Here is a 16,567-nt window from a genome sequence, read left to right as displayed (position 1 = left end):
TTCGTTGAGAAATGGGGCTTAGTGACTTGCCAATCTATCCTGTATCAGACCGCATTTGTCTAAAAAGAGGAATGCCTCTGGTGGAATGAACCCGCTCAAGAGTGCACTTTCAAAATACTCGTGGTTCGGATAAAACGCCCCGAAAATTAAATTGTTGGCCGAAGACATAGCTCTTGCAATGTGACCTCGAACGAGTTTTTTCACGAAATTGTCAATTCTGTTGATTCGAGTCCCGTTGAATAGGACCTCGTTGGCAAAGTAATGCACATAAGAAGATTCGGCTGTTCGATATAAGCCAGTACAGCGTCGTAAACACTGCCGCTCGAACACCCGAAACTTCTCCATCTGGGAAGGAGCAACGTTGCACCACACAGGACAACCATAAACGATCAATGGCCGCATGAGGGCCATGTAGCAAATAACCTTCACTCTGGGGTCAAGCCGACTGCTAAAAAACAGCCGTTTCGTCAGAGCGAAGGCTCTTTAGCCGTGGTCAGAGCAGCATTTATATGTCTGTCGAAATATAAATACTGATCCAACCAGATACCGAGGTACTTCACTACACTTTTGCTCGCTAATGGCTGCCCGTGAAGATCAACGATAACCATCTTGCGCCAATTTTTGCACGTATCCCTCGTGGCCCCAGCCAACAGAGTCTTGAACAGAATTGTCTCCGACTTCTGGACATTTATTTTCAGTTTCCAGTCGTCGCAATATCGCTGAATCTTGTCGAAATCACGCTGCAAAAGAATTCTAATAACCTCAACATTTCGGGCCCTTCTGTACGCAAGTAGAGCGTGTGCGTACGCAATTGCCTTTGTAAGACTATACCTATCAGATTGCTGATGTAAATGCTGAAGAGAATCGGCGAATTCACCATTCCCTGTTGAAGACCATTTTTAATTGAGAATGTTGTGGTAGAAGTTGCATTGCCACTTTTGACAACAACTACTGTTAAGCATATCATAACGTATATACAACAATGGCTTGCTAATGCCAAGCCTGCTCAGTTTTAGGTAAAGACCCTCTAACCATACGGTGTCAAAGGCCTTTTCCAAATCAACCAGAACAGCACCTGTGCATTGTTGTTTTGATTTATTCCATTGGATATCAGAAAGGAGTTTAGACGCAGCTTGAATTGTGTCATGACCCGCCTTGAAACCGAACTTTTTATCCGGAATTATTTTGTTGTCCGCAGCCCACTTAGTCAGAGCCCTATTAATGATCTTTTCGAAAACTTTGCTGATGCTCGGAAGAAGACTTATCGACCGAAGATTTGACGGGTTGGAGTTGTCCTTTACCTTTTTCGGGAGAGGATGAACCATAGCGGTCTTCCAATGCACTGGATAATATGCATTATTCCGTGCATTGTTGAAGAGTGTGGTGTAAATGTCATATTCTTCCATCGGTAAATGTGTTAGTACAACGTTGGATATACCATCGACACCTGCTGACTTTTTGTTTTTTATTGAATTGAAGATGAGCTGAAGCTCAACTTTCGTCACTAACCAGCGACTTGTTCCTGTTTGCTTGGTGATTATGGCATTTGCCAGGGAGTCGTCATTAAACTGCATGAAACCCCAGTTCTCAGATCGCCATTGTGTCATATCATTTCGAAGGTAAAAGTGATTAAGTAGGGCTTTGTTTTCCAGGTCGTAGTTGGGGCGAATGCTAACATTCACTTTGTACACTTGCTGGAAAGCAGCTCCTACCGCCTCCACTTTTTCCTTCGGATCTTCAATTATGTAAAAGTCATCGTCAAAGATGGCTTCCTCTGGATCTATTTGCGCTGTCATGAGTACGTCTCTGTTCTCTTCAGTTCTTTGAAGTTTTAGACATTGAAGGTCATTATCGTTTTTTTTTTTCCTGAATATCTTGTTGATTTTGGGGAACATACTAGGGTCACTTGAATTAACTGAGCGGCTCTTGCGGTCCCAGTACTTGTTAATTGATAGCCTGCAGTTCTCCTTAATCAATAGATTGACATTTTTTATTGTGTCCTAACCTCCAAGACGTGGTGGTCTGTAAGTCGTCTGTACAAGTTTTTGAGTCTTGTCAGTAAGCGTTTCTGTATGCGTCCATTGGGTCCCGTTCTTTGTATTTTGGTATTGTCCGTTCCATCGTTCGTTTTATTGTTTCGTCCATTTGTTGTAAGTGTTGGTCAATTTCTGTATTTGTCAGGTTTCTGTTGTTTGGTGGGGCTATGTCACTCGAACGAAGTTCTCTCGCTAAGGCGTTGGTGAAACGAGGCCAACGCATCTTACTGTAATTGTAAGAGTGCGTTGCAACGTATTCCTCCAACTCCACGCGTTCGTTCGGAATCTGCATCACAGCAGCCAGTCCGCAGTGATCACTGTCGTACTCGACTGTCTGTAAGCAGTTTCGCGGGTGATTACCCACTTTGTCTGTAACTGTCAGTCTGGTGTCGTACAGCAAAAGATCCAGAAAGGAGCCGCTTCTTGGATATGATGGCTTTTCAGTAGCCAGCAGGTCGACGCCATATTCAACGCTGTAAAGATTCATCAAATTAAAAAGATGGTTACCTCTGGGATTTTTATGGTGATTTCCCCAATCTTCAGGTTTTGCGTTCAAATCACCGGCCAAGATGAAATAGTTTTCTTCCAAGCTCAGTTTAAGTTCCCTAAAAACAATCTCGAGTTCTGATGCAAAGTAAGTGACCTGCGGAGCTCCAGCCGCATAAGCCGCAATCATATATATTCGCTTCTCTTGAGTGGGAGAGATGCATACAACGCAAACCTCTAGCGTCTTGAGCTTTCGCAATTCATTGTTGTATATGACAGCCAATAAGGCCTAGATTATCCTTAAAGCTTTATTCTGGCGTAAAAATTGCTTCAAACATTGAAAGCTTCAACTTAACGCATAGTTTACTTTACATTTTAATTTATAAAAGCAATTTAAAACAAAAGATAACTTACCCTTTGAGACAAATACATATATGCTAGCTGGTTCTGTATTACTAGCTGAACATGTATAATTTCCTGAGTCGGCAATTTGTGGTTCTCGTATTATCAATCGACTTTGTGTTCTAGTACCAGGTGTTGTTTCAATTGAAATATCTCGTCTCGCATCATAATAATTAATGAGCCGATCGTTTTTCTGCCAATAAACATATTGTGGTGGGGTTGGACTCTGAAACAAATAAAATGTATTTTATACAAAAATTAAATTCATAAGAAAAAATAATTTCACAGTTAAATTGAAAAATTGAAAAAATGTTCAATTAAAATCCTAAACCCTAACACAACTTGACTGGGGATATAAATTTAATCTAAACTATGTACATATATAAAATCTAAACCAAAAATTTATATCGAAGTTTAAATTTTCAATTAGCTGAACGAATAGTGAACACGTTGAACCAACATGTTGTGGCGCGTTTTGTGCAGATATTCGATTCGATTGCATTTTAGTTTAGCGAAAGTGAACCATATGTGGTTTTTGAAATTGGTCAGATCTAGTTAAGCAAGGACACACATTTAAACTGTAGTCTGCCACAACAACGTAGGTACTCAATTTGTATATCAGACTTTATTTTCATTCCATTGTATTCAAAAAAACAACAACTATAGAATCTATATCGAAGCCGTTCACTAAATGATATATGTAAAAACTGAGGTTATTTATTGGTGATTTAAAATGTAGCACTGGTTGGTCAAGGATTGTAGGAATATAAATTTTAAATACCTTCACAACACTCATGTACATTATATAAAAATACCTTATTTTGCTCTTTATATTTAAAGAGAGGAAAATGTGGTAAATATTTTTGCTCATGAATTTATTATTCTGAATTAAAATCAAATTATAGCGAGTGATATTATTATTGCTTTTGATCTGGTCTTTCATTGGGCGCCATTTAATTTTTTTTAACTGCAATAAACCAATATAAAATCATGTATTTCTATACTGACGTTTAACGAAAAATATGCGGTGCTGCAAAATTAAGTATAATTTAAAACGTTCAACCTCATTCAGACAAAAATACAGACAAAAAATTGTTATGATGAAGTTTTGTATTGAGCCTTTTTGATATTTAAGTGAAAATAAACTCGAAATATGTATTTTAAATTGTCTGTAAACTGTTTCCCGTTTTCGTTTTATTAAAAAATAATTTATTTGAAAACAGATTAAGGCATTGGATATGTATAGTAAGACGGTATTTCCTTAAATTCAATAAATGACACCATTTAACTAATAACATGTTCAAAATATGAAAAATTGATTTGAAATCTCATGTATCTGAGATACGTTAAGCCAACCTAGTGCTTCATTTAGGATTTCGTAAAATACTTGCATTGTTAAAATACTTTTCCGAAAGTGTAATCTACGAATTTTTTGTAAAATTGGGCAAATAGCTGAAAAGTGGTAGATATCTTCGATTTCTCTTCTGTTGCGCAGATCACATAGCTGCGGCAAATCACTTCGGTGTGGTATAAAGTTAGAGTTTAAGATTGACTCTGGCTTTAAAAATAATACTTATCTGAGCAACTGAGTCATAATTTCTGAAATAGTTCATGTCTGAATACAATTGATGATTAAAGTTTCTGTAAACGTTTCTAGATGCTGAGGAAGTTGCACTAAAGAGATTTTGTACATACAACTTTTGGTCAAACTTAGCAACAACACCTGCGAAATGCGCTTGCCAGTCGTCAACATTGGTTTCCGAAAGGTTGAGGGAAGATTCTGTTGCTATTACGAGTTGGTTCCAGTCTTTAAACGGAGATGCATTCGATTGCAGCAATTTTTTCAAAATTATTTTGTGAAGGCACAGTTCACTTCTTTTCATCACCTGAAGAATAATGTCCGCATTAGCCTTTAAATGTTTTATATAAATAGGGGTGATGCCTGACTCTACGTAAATGGCGTAATTTGGAGTTGACTTAGGCAAACGAAACAAGCGCTAAAAGAAGTGCCTTTGCAGGCTCTCGAAAGCATCTAGGTTCAAAAAAACGAAAACTTGTGCACCCTAGCACAAACATGAATTTATTGTGGCATTAAAGACTTTATATTTAGATACCAGACCAATGTTTGAGTTGGAAAAGAACTTAAACTACATCAAATTTATTGCCAACTTGGCTTCTTTATTTTTTATTTTAGCGAAATCTGAATTGTGGGTAAGAAAAACAACTAAGTATTTAAATTCCTATATAAAATAAATTCCTACTATTTCGATAACGGTGTTATTGAGCGACCACTTTTCATCAGAGCGTATTCTTGTTTGCCTTCCTTCAAAAATCATAATTTTTGTTTTTGTTCATTTATTTTCAGACCCCAAGTCTCGCAAAATAAGCAAAGTTGGTTAATTTGCATCTGTTGCGAAAATTTCGGCAAACATAATCAAATCGTCGGCATATAATAAAACTTTGACAATGCTGTTACCAAAAGAGACTCCACCATGAAGATGATCACAAATATCATCCATGAAGAGAGAAAACAGTAAAGGGCTCAAAATACAACTTTGTGGCACACCGGCTGTTGTTTCGAAACTATTCGAGAAGTCATAACCATTCCATTTTCGTACATTAATAAAAACTTGCGAGATACACCTATGCAGGACATTTTATAAATTAAAGCCTGTCTGTTGATTTTGTCAAAAGCAGCTTTTAAATCAACAAAGCAAGTCTATAGTTTCTTCTTCCGTTCAATAAACTTTCTAGTGTTGCTGGAGATAGCGAAAACATGGTCCATTGTAGAATAACCTGGCCGGAAACCGGCTTGAAAAATACTCAAACGGTTACTGCTTTCAATCCATTTAAAAAGTCTTCCATTCAGAATGGCTGAAAGATTTTTCGAATTGTATTTAATACCGAAGTTTTCAGGCGTATTTGCATCACCTTTCTTAAAAATTGCAAACATAACGGATTTCTTGAAACTAGTTCAAGCAATAGCGTCGTTGGAATTTTTTAAATTCAAAAGTGCGGTTTTTGTAGAATTCCACTGGTATACCGTCCGGACGCGTCCCTACCTGGTGTTTTATTGTTTTTCATTTTTGAGAGCGTAGCTTCCAATTCAACAAGCGAGATCTCAGAATCCAGCTCATTTACTACGGAGTTATGTAGCGCTTAATCGAAGGTATGAAGGTTTCCGTCAGCTGAGAGTAGAGTTTTAAAATGAGGTGCTAGCGTCGCAGTATCTAGAGAGTACTTCATACTCTGATTACGCCCACCCAACTCCTTTACAATTTTCCAGAAGGATTTGGAGTTCATCCAGTGTTCTAGTTCATTGGCCAATTTTTTTTGATAATTTATCTTTTTAGATAGACATAATCTTTTATTATCTCTATTATATTCTACGTACTTATTTTTAGAAAAACCTATACTACAATACTCTTTCTGAGTAGATGGAAATCAGCATTTGCCAAAACTGTCCTTTCAAAAGATAAATAGTCCTCCCCCTCTATCTGGCGTCCCATTTCGCTTACGTCCTTCGTTTCCTAGGTCATGGAAATGATGATTCGATGATTAATTTTTAGCTTAAGTATAAATATCTTAAAGAACTAAATCTTCTTAATGACCCACAGTATGGTTTTCGTAGCAATAGGTTTACTGATCATCTCATTGTTATCTCACCAAACAGTTTAACAATACTTTACATCGTTTTCTTTAAAATAAGATATTTAAAGGACATTTGATAGAGTTTGGCATTGACTTCTTCATCGTCTTTAGGGTACTGTTGGATGGGTTCAAGTACGATATTAACAAAATAAACGCTGATGTGCCACAGGGTTTCGTTTTGTCTCCGACACTCTTTCTTCTTTATAAATGATTTATGAGAAGTATCAGCAGTAGTAAAATGTGTGATTTACGTAATTGTTTTGAAAATTCACAAAGTATAGCATTAGCTTTTGCTGTCAGCCAGAAAAAAAGGAGTTTAAACTTATATACAAAAACATAAATGTATTCTTATTATGGTTTAAATGTGAAAAAGAAAATTGAATGAGGTATTCGATCATTTTTAAAAAGCTTGGTTGATAATTTCTTTTCTATAGTTTAGCGCCGTGCGGACGAAACTGGACAATGCAGTCCAGTTTTCACCATTGAGTATTAAAATGATATTATCATTGTTGATGACGTTTTTTCCCCTGAAAGCGTCGGATTGTCTGAAGGATACGGCATCTTCCTAGGAAATGCGTTACATTTTCAGCTTCTTGGAGGTAACATTATAATATGCACCGAGTGTTGTCGTTTGAGCCTTGTGGTTGGTAATTTAAACGCAACAATTCCCCTCTGGTTTTTAAAATTAAGGCTATTGTACTGATAGGATATCGATCGTCGAAATAATTGTTCACACACATTTCGTAATTTAATTGTCCATGTAGGATTCGGGCTCACTTTGTTAAGCAAAAAAGGATGATTCAATTTTTCGAAGCAATAGTGGGCATAAAGTTTTCTAATCCTCTATGTCATGTTCAAGACCAAGTCGAGTCAACTCTTCAAAGAACTGGGATTTCCTTAAAACCAGATGTCTTACAATTATGTTAGGTAGCCGATGGTTTGTTAGCTCTGTAACTTTAAATATATATTGCAGATGCATCTTCAATGTGAAGATATAGAGTGGTGCCACTCCTGTTTCTAGATGCTACATATAGGTAGGTGTATTTTCTGGGAGCCAGAACATGTTTTTAATAAAATATCTTTAAAGTTTTTCTACCTCCTCATACTGCTGAAATCCCCATACCTGGCCAGCAGAGCATAATATCGAATATCGATCGCATTACGGCCTCAAATAGTTTAAACTTTGTGCTTGGGGCAATATGCGTCTTGCCTAGGACTCCTTTTAAGTTGCCGTTTAAAGCTTTTTTGCTTCGATTAGCCTTGCCTTCAAATGTTTTTGTAGAGTAATTGATGGCGTTATGATTACCCCCGAATATTTATACTTGCTTACCACCTCAGGATCTGCATTTTCCCATTTCCATTTTTCTTATCTTGCATATCGTCCTGTTCCGTTGCGAAAAATCATTAGTTTCAATTTATTGGTTTTAACAGTCAGATTGTAGTTTGTTTGTCATTATTTGCAACATATTTGGAGTCTCTGCAAATATGCCAACATCATCTGCATATAACAGTGCTTTAGTTCTTATGCCGGAAAAAATAATTGCACCAAGTAAAATTGTAGTGAGATTATCTAGGAAAAGAGAAAATAGATCTGGGCTCAGAAGACAGCCTTGTTTAACACCTTATGTCGTGTGGAACCATTCTGATCTTTCGGTTCCATTCCATATCGTTGTTTGATTACTCGCTAGTGATGTATGATAAGCTCATGAAATTTTTATTTTGACAGCATTGTTCATGTGAATTCAAAAACCCTGTTGAATTTTAAGTTTCAAAACTTAAAATACCCTCTTGTGGAGTGATCACATATTTGACATTCCCAAACATGCTGTTTAGTGTTTAGGTTTTCTCTGAGGATGTTATAACTGTTTATCTTTTTGATCTGGCTTTTTTTTGTTCAGAACTCAAATTCGGGCTGGTGTCGAAAGAGAGGTCTAAAAATGAAAAGTGATCATTGAATTACTGAGAAATTTGTTACTCTTGAACAAGGTCTCATGCGTTTCATTGTTTTATCCTACCTTTTAGGGTAAGTGCAGGTGTTCTTTCTTTAGCCGCACTACTAGAAAAGTGTAATTCTTTACCGGGTTCGATGTTTTCCAATCATTAAAATGTTCCTTTCTTATTCTATTTTCTTTTCCTAATTACTTACAATGTGTCGAATCATTTTAAGGATATGTATAACCCCTTGAGTGGGGGCTTACAAATAAAAAATTAAATTAATCCGAAAAGAAAGAAATTTACAAGAGAACAAAACATTCACTTATCTGACATTCTTTGGGCTGAAAATCAAAATTCAACTAACATGTCAACATTTTAACAAACTGATAAAAACACGGTGTGTGCTTTTCATGTTTCGAACTACTGTGATATTGATTTTCTGAATTTCATTTCTGTTTTCAAAATTTGACACTATACGATAAGACTAATTGAAAAAGTCCTTCTTTTTTGCTACCAGTTGTTTTAATGTCTGTAGGGATAGATTCATTTAAAATAAGAGTCCCAAAACCAAGCCCTTATTGGAACTAAAAACATCTGTTCAATCAATCAATTTTAAAAGAAAAAAATGCGATGAAAAGGAAACATATAAAACAATGTCAAAAATGTGAAATAGTGATGTCGTTTAACCTTAAAGCTACGTAAATTAATCAAAAATAAAAAAAAAAACAGGACAATAGTTTCATCTCAATGAGTGATTTCCCTTTCTCCTTTTTTAACTTTATCTCTCTGTCTCTTTTTCTCTGTTAAAATTCTAACCAACTGGCTTTTGTTGCGGAAAGGTCATGTGTGTTTAATGCAAACAAAAGAAAACTTGAACTCAAGAACAATGTCGCTCATATATATCCTTCCGCTAAACAATAGATCTCTTGTGGTGTCAAAAATGTGTATATTCATACATGCATACATACATACGAAGGCACCACATGCTAATGTTCCTCCGATAGACAAACAAAGCATCACACTATACGCCATGTGCCACACACCACACACCATATACACCACACACGCTCTCTCAGCTCTACACCACACAAAAAAACACTTGTGCTGGATGTTCTTGTCCTTCATCGCAGTGAACTGATGATGGTACTCCAATCTGAACAACATGTGTCCTTGGAAGCAATATTTTGTGAAATGCGACAATGTCAGTCAAGCAAATGAGATAGTGATTTTAATTATTATTCGAGCAAGTTCGACTATAACACGAAACGACTGTTTCCTGTTTGTGTCATTGAATATAGAAAAGAAAATTTTTGTCAGGTAAAGGGAAATCAAAATCATCACCATCACTGAAATCACATACATATGTATATCAGCTGTTGCTTAATATTCTCTCCATCAAACTTTTCAGTTCTCATAAAAACAGTTTATCGTTTGCAGTAGAAGAATCATTTTTATAAGGTCTGTTTTGACAGTGTTATAAAAATTAACTTTTAATAATCTTTGAAGTGTGACAAGTTCTCATCAAGTTTTCCGATGGGGACTAATTGTCTCGATGCATTTATGAATTTAAAATACAAGGAGCCAAGAACTGTAGAAAAAATAATCTAATATTAAGAGTACTTGAAACATAACACACATATTATAATTCAATACTTTGAGAAAAAATTCGTATTAGTTTTTCGGTTTTTTTAAATAATATTTTTAAATAAAAATACAAAAAACCTTCTGTTCTAATATAAGAAATTAGTACTTTTGAGTTGTTTTTTTTTAATATTTCAAGCATATTTGGGAGATATTTTAACTATATTTTTGGTTTTTAAATTACTAATAAAGGGTGATTTTTTAGCTACTACTTTTCTGACAATATTGGTTTAAACAGCTAACGCACTTCTTCAGTTTGGTCTATAATTTAACCATGAATTGTCTTACAAACGACCAATGCTTGCAAACTATTGAATTTTATTATCAAAATGCGTGCTTTGTTAAGAAATTTCATCGCGCGCTTCTTCCATCTTATGATCAGTTTATCGACCTATTGAAGAGGCTATTCGGGCTATTGTGAATAAATTTCGCACCAAATTTACTGAACTGAAATGAAGAAAATATCGCAGCTGAATCGGCCTGTGTTAATGATGACCATCAATTATCGATTCGTTGCCGTTCGAAACGATTGGGCCTCTGTTAGTCAACAACGTGGAAAATTTTGCTGAAGGATTTAGGTGAGATGCTTTTCGAAATACTGCTGGTGCAAGAATTGAAGCCGAACGACCTACTACAACGTAAAATTTTTGGTGCATGGGCTTTTGGAAAGTTGGTCAAAGATCCACTCATTTACGGAGAAATTGCGTCCAGCGACGAAGCTCAATGGGTACGTAAATAAGCAGAATGGTCAACTTTGGCCTGAATATCAGCCAGAAGCATTAAAAGAGCTACCAACGCATCCAGAAAAAATCACAGTATGGTGCGGTTTTTGGATTGGTGGCATAATTGGACCGTGCTTTTTCGAAGATGATGCGAATCGTAACGTAACTGTGAATATTGAGCGCTATCGTGAGATGACATCCAACTTTTGTTTGGGCAAAAGGCAAGAGCTTGAGTTGAATGACATGTGGTTTCAACAAGACGGTGCTACATGGCACACAGCACGCGCAACATTGGACTTATTGAGAGGCGAGTTCGGTGAATATTTTATTTCACGTTCGGAACCTTCGGAGCCTTCATACTATTTTTTGTGGGGCAATGTTAAAGCTAATGTTTAAACAGACAAGCCTACTTGAATTGACGCATTGGAAGACAACAATAAAGCACTTATTCGTGAGATTATGGTCCAAATGTTGGAAGGAGTATGCCAAAATTGGACTAAACGGATGGACTATTTGTGGCGAAGTCAAGTTCAACATGTGCATGAAATAATCTTGAAGCATTAAATTATATGGACCGTACTATTGATTCATTCAAGATTTCATGCATTTTTCTGAGTTGAATGTGTTTTTTCTTGAAAAACTTTCCTACAACTTTTAAAAATCACCCTTTATTTCCTTCCAAAAATTTATACGTGAAGATAAAAATAATTTTCGAACGCCCAATTTGAAAACATTCTTTTAGATGAACATTTTAAGAACCCTATCATCTAAGATATTACTTTGCTGTTGATTCACTCTGACTTGGGTTTAATTGGTACGGGAACTATTTTCTTCTGAATTCGTTGCCTTCACGTCTTACGATGTAATGATAAGCACCATTAAAGGCGTAGAATGTTTTTGGCTATACACAACCGCTAAGGTGCTATTCTGGTTAAAAGACAAGCGTTTCTCCTTTGAATTTTTCGGTGTAAAAATATCATTGAAAAAAGAGAGTGAATACTTTATCTTTTGCTATATTCGTCCCTTACAGCCTACCCAAGTATATTGACTTGCTGTTGAAATATATGAAATGAAATATACTCTCAGGGTTTCAGGCTGATTGCCCATGCTTGACGACATTGCAATATCTGTATCTGGGAAACACCCCCAAATTCTCTCGGAACTCCTACAAAATTGCCTTAAATAGGCTAACAAAATGGGCTAAGCAATGTGGCATGGACGTCAATCCACATAAAACAGAATTAATACTCTTTTCAAGAAGATATAAAATTCCTCAGATTATCCCACCCAAGATTAAAGGAATACCATCATTTTAGACAAAAAACTAAATTGGAAGGAAAATATAGATGAAAGAGTAAAAAAGGCTACTGTAGCGCTTTTTACTTGTAAAAAGGCCATAGGATCAAAATGGGGCTTCTCCCCAAAAATAACCAATTGGCTATACACTTCCGTAATCAGACCGATACTCATTTATGGAGTTGTCGTATGGTGGACCGCACTGGACAAGATGGTAAATCTAAATAAGCTCATCAAAGTCCAGCGGTCAGCAGGTATGTGCATCACAGGAGCACTGGAAGTGCTTTTAAAACTAACAGATCTTGACATCTTCTCCAAAATGGTGGCAGCCAACTCATGTGTGAGGCTTAGAGCCACCTTTCAATGGAACAGTAACAATACTAGACATACTACTACTCTAGACAATTTCAGATCTATCCCAGATAGCTTAGACTATACCACCTCAAAAATTGTATTTGGTAAAAGCTTCCATATGTCCATCCCTTCAAGGTCCTCCTGGAAAAAAGAGAGACCCCTGGAAGACGATGCGGTACACTTCTATACAGACGGTTCAATGACCAATTACGGAGTTGGAAGTGGTATCTATTCTGAACAACTGAATCTCAGTCTATCATACAGACTTCCCAATCAATGTAGTGCATTCCAGGCAGAAGTAATGGTGATTAAAGAAGCACTATACTGGCTCAAAGAAAACGTTATATCTTGCCGCTCTTAAATCTCTCGCGTCTGTCTTCACAAACTCTCAAATAGAATCAAAAAATTCTAGATGGTCACAGAGTACCACCTGTCTAGCAACCAAGCAAATATGGCCAAGCATAGATTTAAAACGGGTAAGAGGCTTGATATCCCTTAGCAGACAAAGTATAAGCTCTACAATTGGAGTAGTAACAGGACACTGCCTCATAGGAGAACATGCTCTGAGGCTAGGGGTCTACACAAATGACTTCTTTAGAAGCTGCATAGACAAGGAAACAGTCCAACACCTTCTATGTACAGTTCCAGCGCTCTATATTAGAAGGAATAACTTTATCGGTAATCACTTCTTCGATACTACCAGTGAACTGGCAACGAATGACACAAAACGTCTCTCTAACTATATTAAAAGTACAAAATGGTTTGTTTAAGTTCATTACTCTCCTATGAGTTTAGTGGTATCACAATGAACCCTTGAGGTCTAGGTGAGTCAATGACATATGGACAGCCACTCCAAACTTACCTAACCTAACCTAAATACACTCTCGACGATACAAGTATTCTCGGTGACTTCAACTGTAAAATGGTGTTCATCGGATGATGAGATATCTTTGGCACCTAAAAATATCTCCTTTGAAAAAGGATTCTCTCCAATTTCAATTTAGTAGCATTACCAACAACTTATGAACACAACTCGACTTAATTTTCTTATAAGATGCCTGTGATTTTCTTTCTACCTTGACCAATTCCACTTTTTCCCTAACTTTTTCACTTGAAAGCTATAGTGATTTGGTGACGTCTGAAAACTGAAACACCTAATCAACAATACTGAATTTAAGTCGATCCTTTAAAAGTCAATTGATATCGCTCCGGATATGTTTTTAATTTTCTCTTTTGTAAATGCCTCCTTTAACATTCTGAAACATTAATATTTGTCTTTGCATGATAATTTATAGCCAGCCTTTGGCCTTCCTCAGTAAATGAGCTATCTATATTTTTGAAATCGGAATTGTAATCATTGAGATTAGTGCGTTCAAACGAATGAACAAACAAGCAAAACTTTCAGCTTTATAATATTAGCATATGGATAAAAGATTTCCCTCCCGTTCTAGATTGTTACCTGCAATATTATTAAAAGAGTGTGCTACTTTGCTGTGCAAAGCTCTTTTATCACTTTTTTGTTTTTCTATTTTTCAAGCCATTTTTATTAAGCTTTAGAAAGAATACTTTTTTAAATCTGTTCATAAAAAAGAATATCAGGCCCATTATCAAACGTTTTCATTTCCCAAACTTTTCGAAAGCATGGTCTACAACTCTTTTTATTTTCAATAAATACTTTTTCTTTTATCATAAAAACGAAGATTGACTACAACCGATCTTACTAATTTCACTTATTAGACCTTAAATGAATTGCAGAAATGAAATGAAGTGGACGATATCACTTCATAATTAAGAAATACCTTTTATAAAATCAGAAACCAAATTATCTATCTTCAACTTAAAGTCCTTGATTTTTTAAAGTTTTTTATTTCATGGTTCAGATTATGTCTGCAAATACGCTATTTTAATCTTCGATCCCATTCATTCAAACAAAGAAGTTCCCCTAGGAAGCCACCTTGGTCTTTTGATAGTTCTCTTAACTATCAACGAGGTAATTAATGTCATTGATTATTAAACTGTCTCTATTCACACTTATGACATGAAATTAATAAAGGTTATTTCTACTTCAACTGATTCTATCTTACTCCAACATGCTATTGACTATTTCAGACTTGGTGCGACAAAAATGTCCAGGAACTCAATGTTGCTAAATGCTAATTCGTAATATTTGAATGTAAGCGATCACATCTTCCCTCCCTTTATTATGTCTGTTCTATCAGCGATCTAGAAGTTATATCTGACACTCAGTTAAGATTGCGAGGCCATTTTAAATAAATCATTAGGAAGCCAACTCATTCCTTGTTTTTAAGAATTCACTTAAACCCTTTATACCATTCTTGTTGTGTACATCAGAACTATCACTCTCAAATAATTGAGTTTCTACTAGAAAGATATCTCAGATGTTCACTCCACGGTCTTTCTCGGTGTGATGTTCTATTCTTACTACCTTATGAAAACTTAATAACTTATTAATTTGTAAACCCTCCAAAAACAACAAGAAGTCTTTGATATTTACTTTTTTCTTACTTTACTTTTTTCTTCTTCTTTCGACAGGGAAGCTGAATCTGGATTTTTTTCGAACTTCTTAAAACAAATTTTAGACATCAGTTTCATTTCTTGACCTAACAACACGCGAATATTGTTGGAATGTTTGTTTCTGCTTTAAATAACTAATAAATTTTGTATAACAAAAAGACTTTAAAAAGTCAGACAAAGCTTTAAACGAACCTGGCTTCTTACTTATCTAAATAAATTTTAAGATCAATTGATTGAGGCCCTTCAAAGCTATTGTCATTATTAGGTGTAAACCCATCTTAAAAATAATTAATATAAATTCAAAACTATATTTACTTATACAATTTAATAAAACTAATTCATCAGTATATTTCAATAATCACTTGTTGATTCCAAATGAAGCAAATAAATATATACCTCAAAATCATCGCCATTGATTTTATACTTTGAAAATTAATTAAACCCAAAATGCATTCTTATTAAGAAATAACAAAAGGTTTAAGTTAATAACTTCTTGAATAATATCTACTCCTTACTTATTTTATACATAACGATATACAACTTGTACCTTCTATTAAGATAAGGACAATTCAAAATTCTGAGATAATAAAAGGACCTACAAATAATAATACCAAATAATATTTATATTTGTGCCTACTGTCTTAAAATATAATGTATTTGACCATTCTTAGAATTTCCAACCATAAATTTATAATTAATTAAAATCCGTATTCTTGAAAATGTTGCATAGCTCATGTTGCATACCTATCGCTTTTCTTGTTTCCCATAATTTCGTCTAAATTAGAAAATACCAAAAATACCTATTCTCTCGGAAGTCTTGCAATACAATAGAAGCATTATTATTTATTTTCATTTCTCGCCCAGACTTCAAGATGCATATTTTCTTATAAATTTTAAACAATGTACTTTTTGCAGGAAACAAATAACTATGCATCAGTTAAGTCCTATACATAGCTTTCAAGGAGTCTCTTTCAGGTTAGGTAAGAAAAAATATCAATTTCACCAAAAACAACCGCATTACATTTTTTGCATTGTCATTTTCTAAATGCAAAAAGCTTGTTACCTTGGTTAGTTTTGCTCAAAATATCATTTTCATGTTTTGGTCTATTAAAAATTACTTTTGAAGGGTTGTGTTTTTTATGTTTGCCTGACAAAAATCTGTGCTAAGTGAAACAAAGAACTCTGAGATACATTTCATACAATTTACACAATGCAGGTTGTTTTTTTGGAAAATGTGTATAAATGCGATTTTGTAAAGAAATGATTTTAATTAAAATTACTAGGAATTTATTGCTTTGCATTCACACTTAGAAAACAATAAAAATGTGTAAATGGTTTTCTGTATGCAATTCAATTTTAATTATTTTAGTTTTATGTCAGAATTACTGCAATGATTATTTATCAAGTTAATTAAATTAAACAAAATACACATGAAGACCCAGTGCTATAGAGGAACTAAAATCATGAGGACTTTCCGAATATTCATATAATAATAAGGGCTGGTAACTA

At 35.1% G+C, this 16,567-nt stretch overlaps 1 protein-coding gene across 4 annotated transcripts in view; it reads right to left on the bottom strand.

Annotated features, from left to right (window-relative positions):
• Nucleotides 1–2,849: 2,849 nt before the first annotated feature.
• LOC129950117 (zwei Ig domain protein zig-8) overlaps nt 2,850–16,567 on the bottom strand; it is a 425,570-nt gene continuing 411,852 nt past the window's right edge. For all 4 annotated transcript variants that reach the window (XM_056061944.1, XM_056061943.1, XM_056061942.1 and 1 more), the window contains one exon: nt 2,850–3,150. In XM_056061944.1, the coding sequence (XP_055917919.1) occupies nt 2,869–3,150 (282 nt within the window). In that variant the 3' untranslated portion in view covers nt 2,850–2,868. The remainder of the gene's footprint in view (nt 3,151–16,567) is intronic.

This window comes from Eupeodes corollae, chromosome 3 (assembly GCF_945859685.1).
Source record: "Eupeodes corollae chromosome 3, idEupCoro1.1, whole genome shotgun sequence".
In the NCBI taxonomy this organism is placed as follows: domain Eukaryota; kingdom Metazoa; phylum Arthropoda; class Insecta; order Diptera; family Syrphidae; genus Eupeodes; species Eupeodes corollae.
The sequence above is the reverse complement of the archived record's forward strand: the minus strand, read 5'-3'. Positions and strand labels throughout refer to the sequence as shown.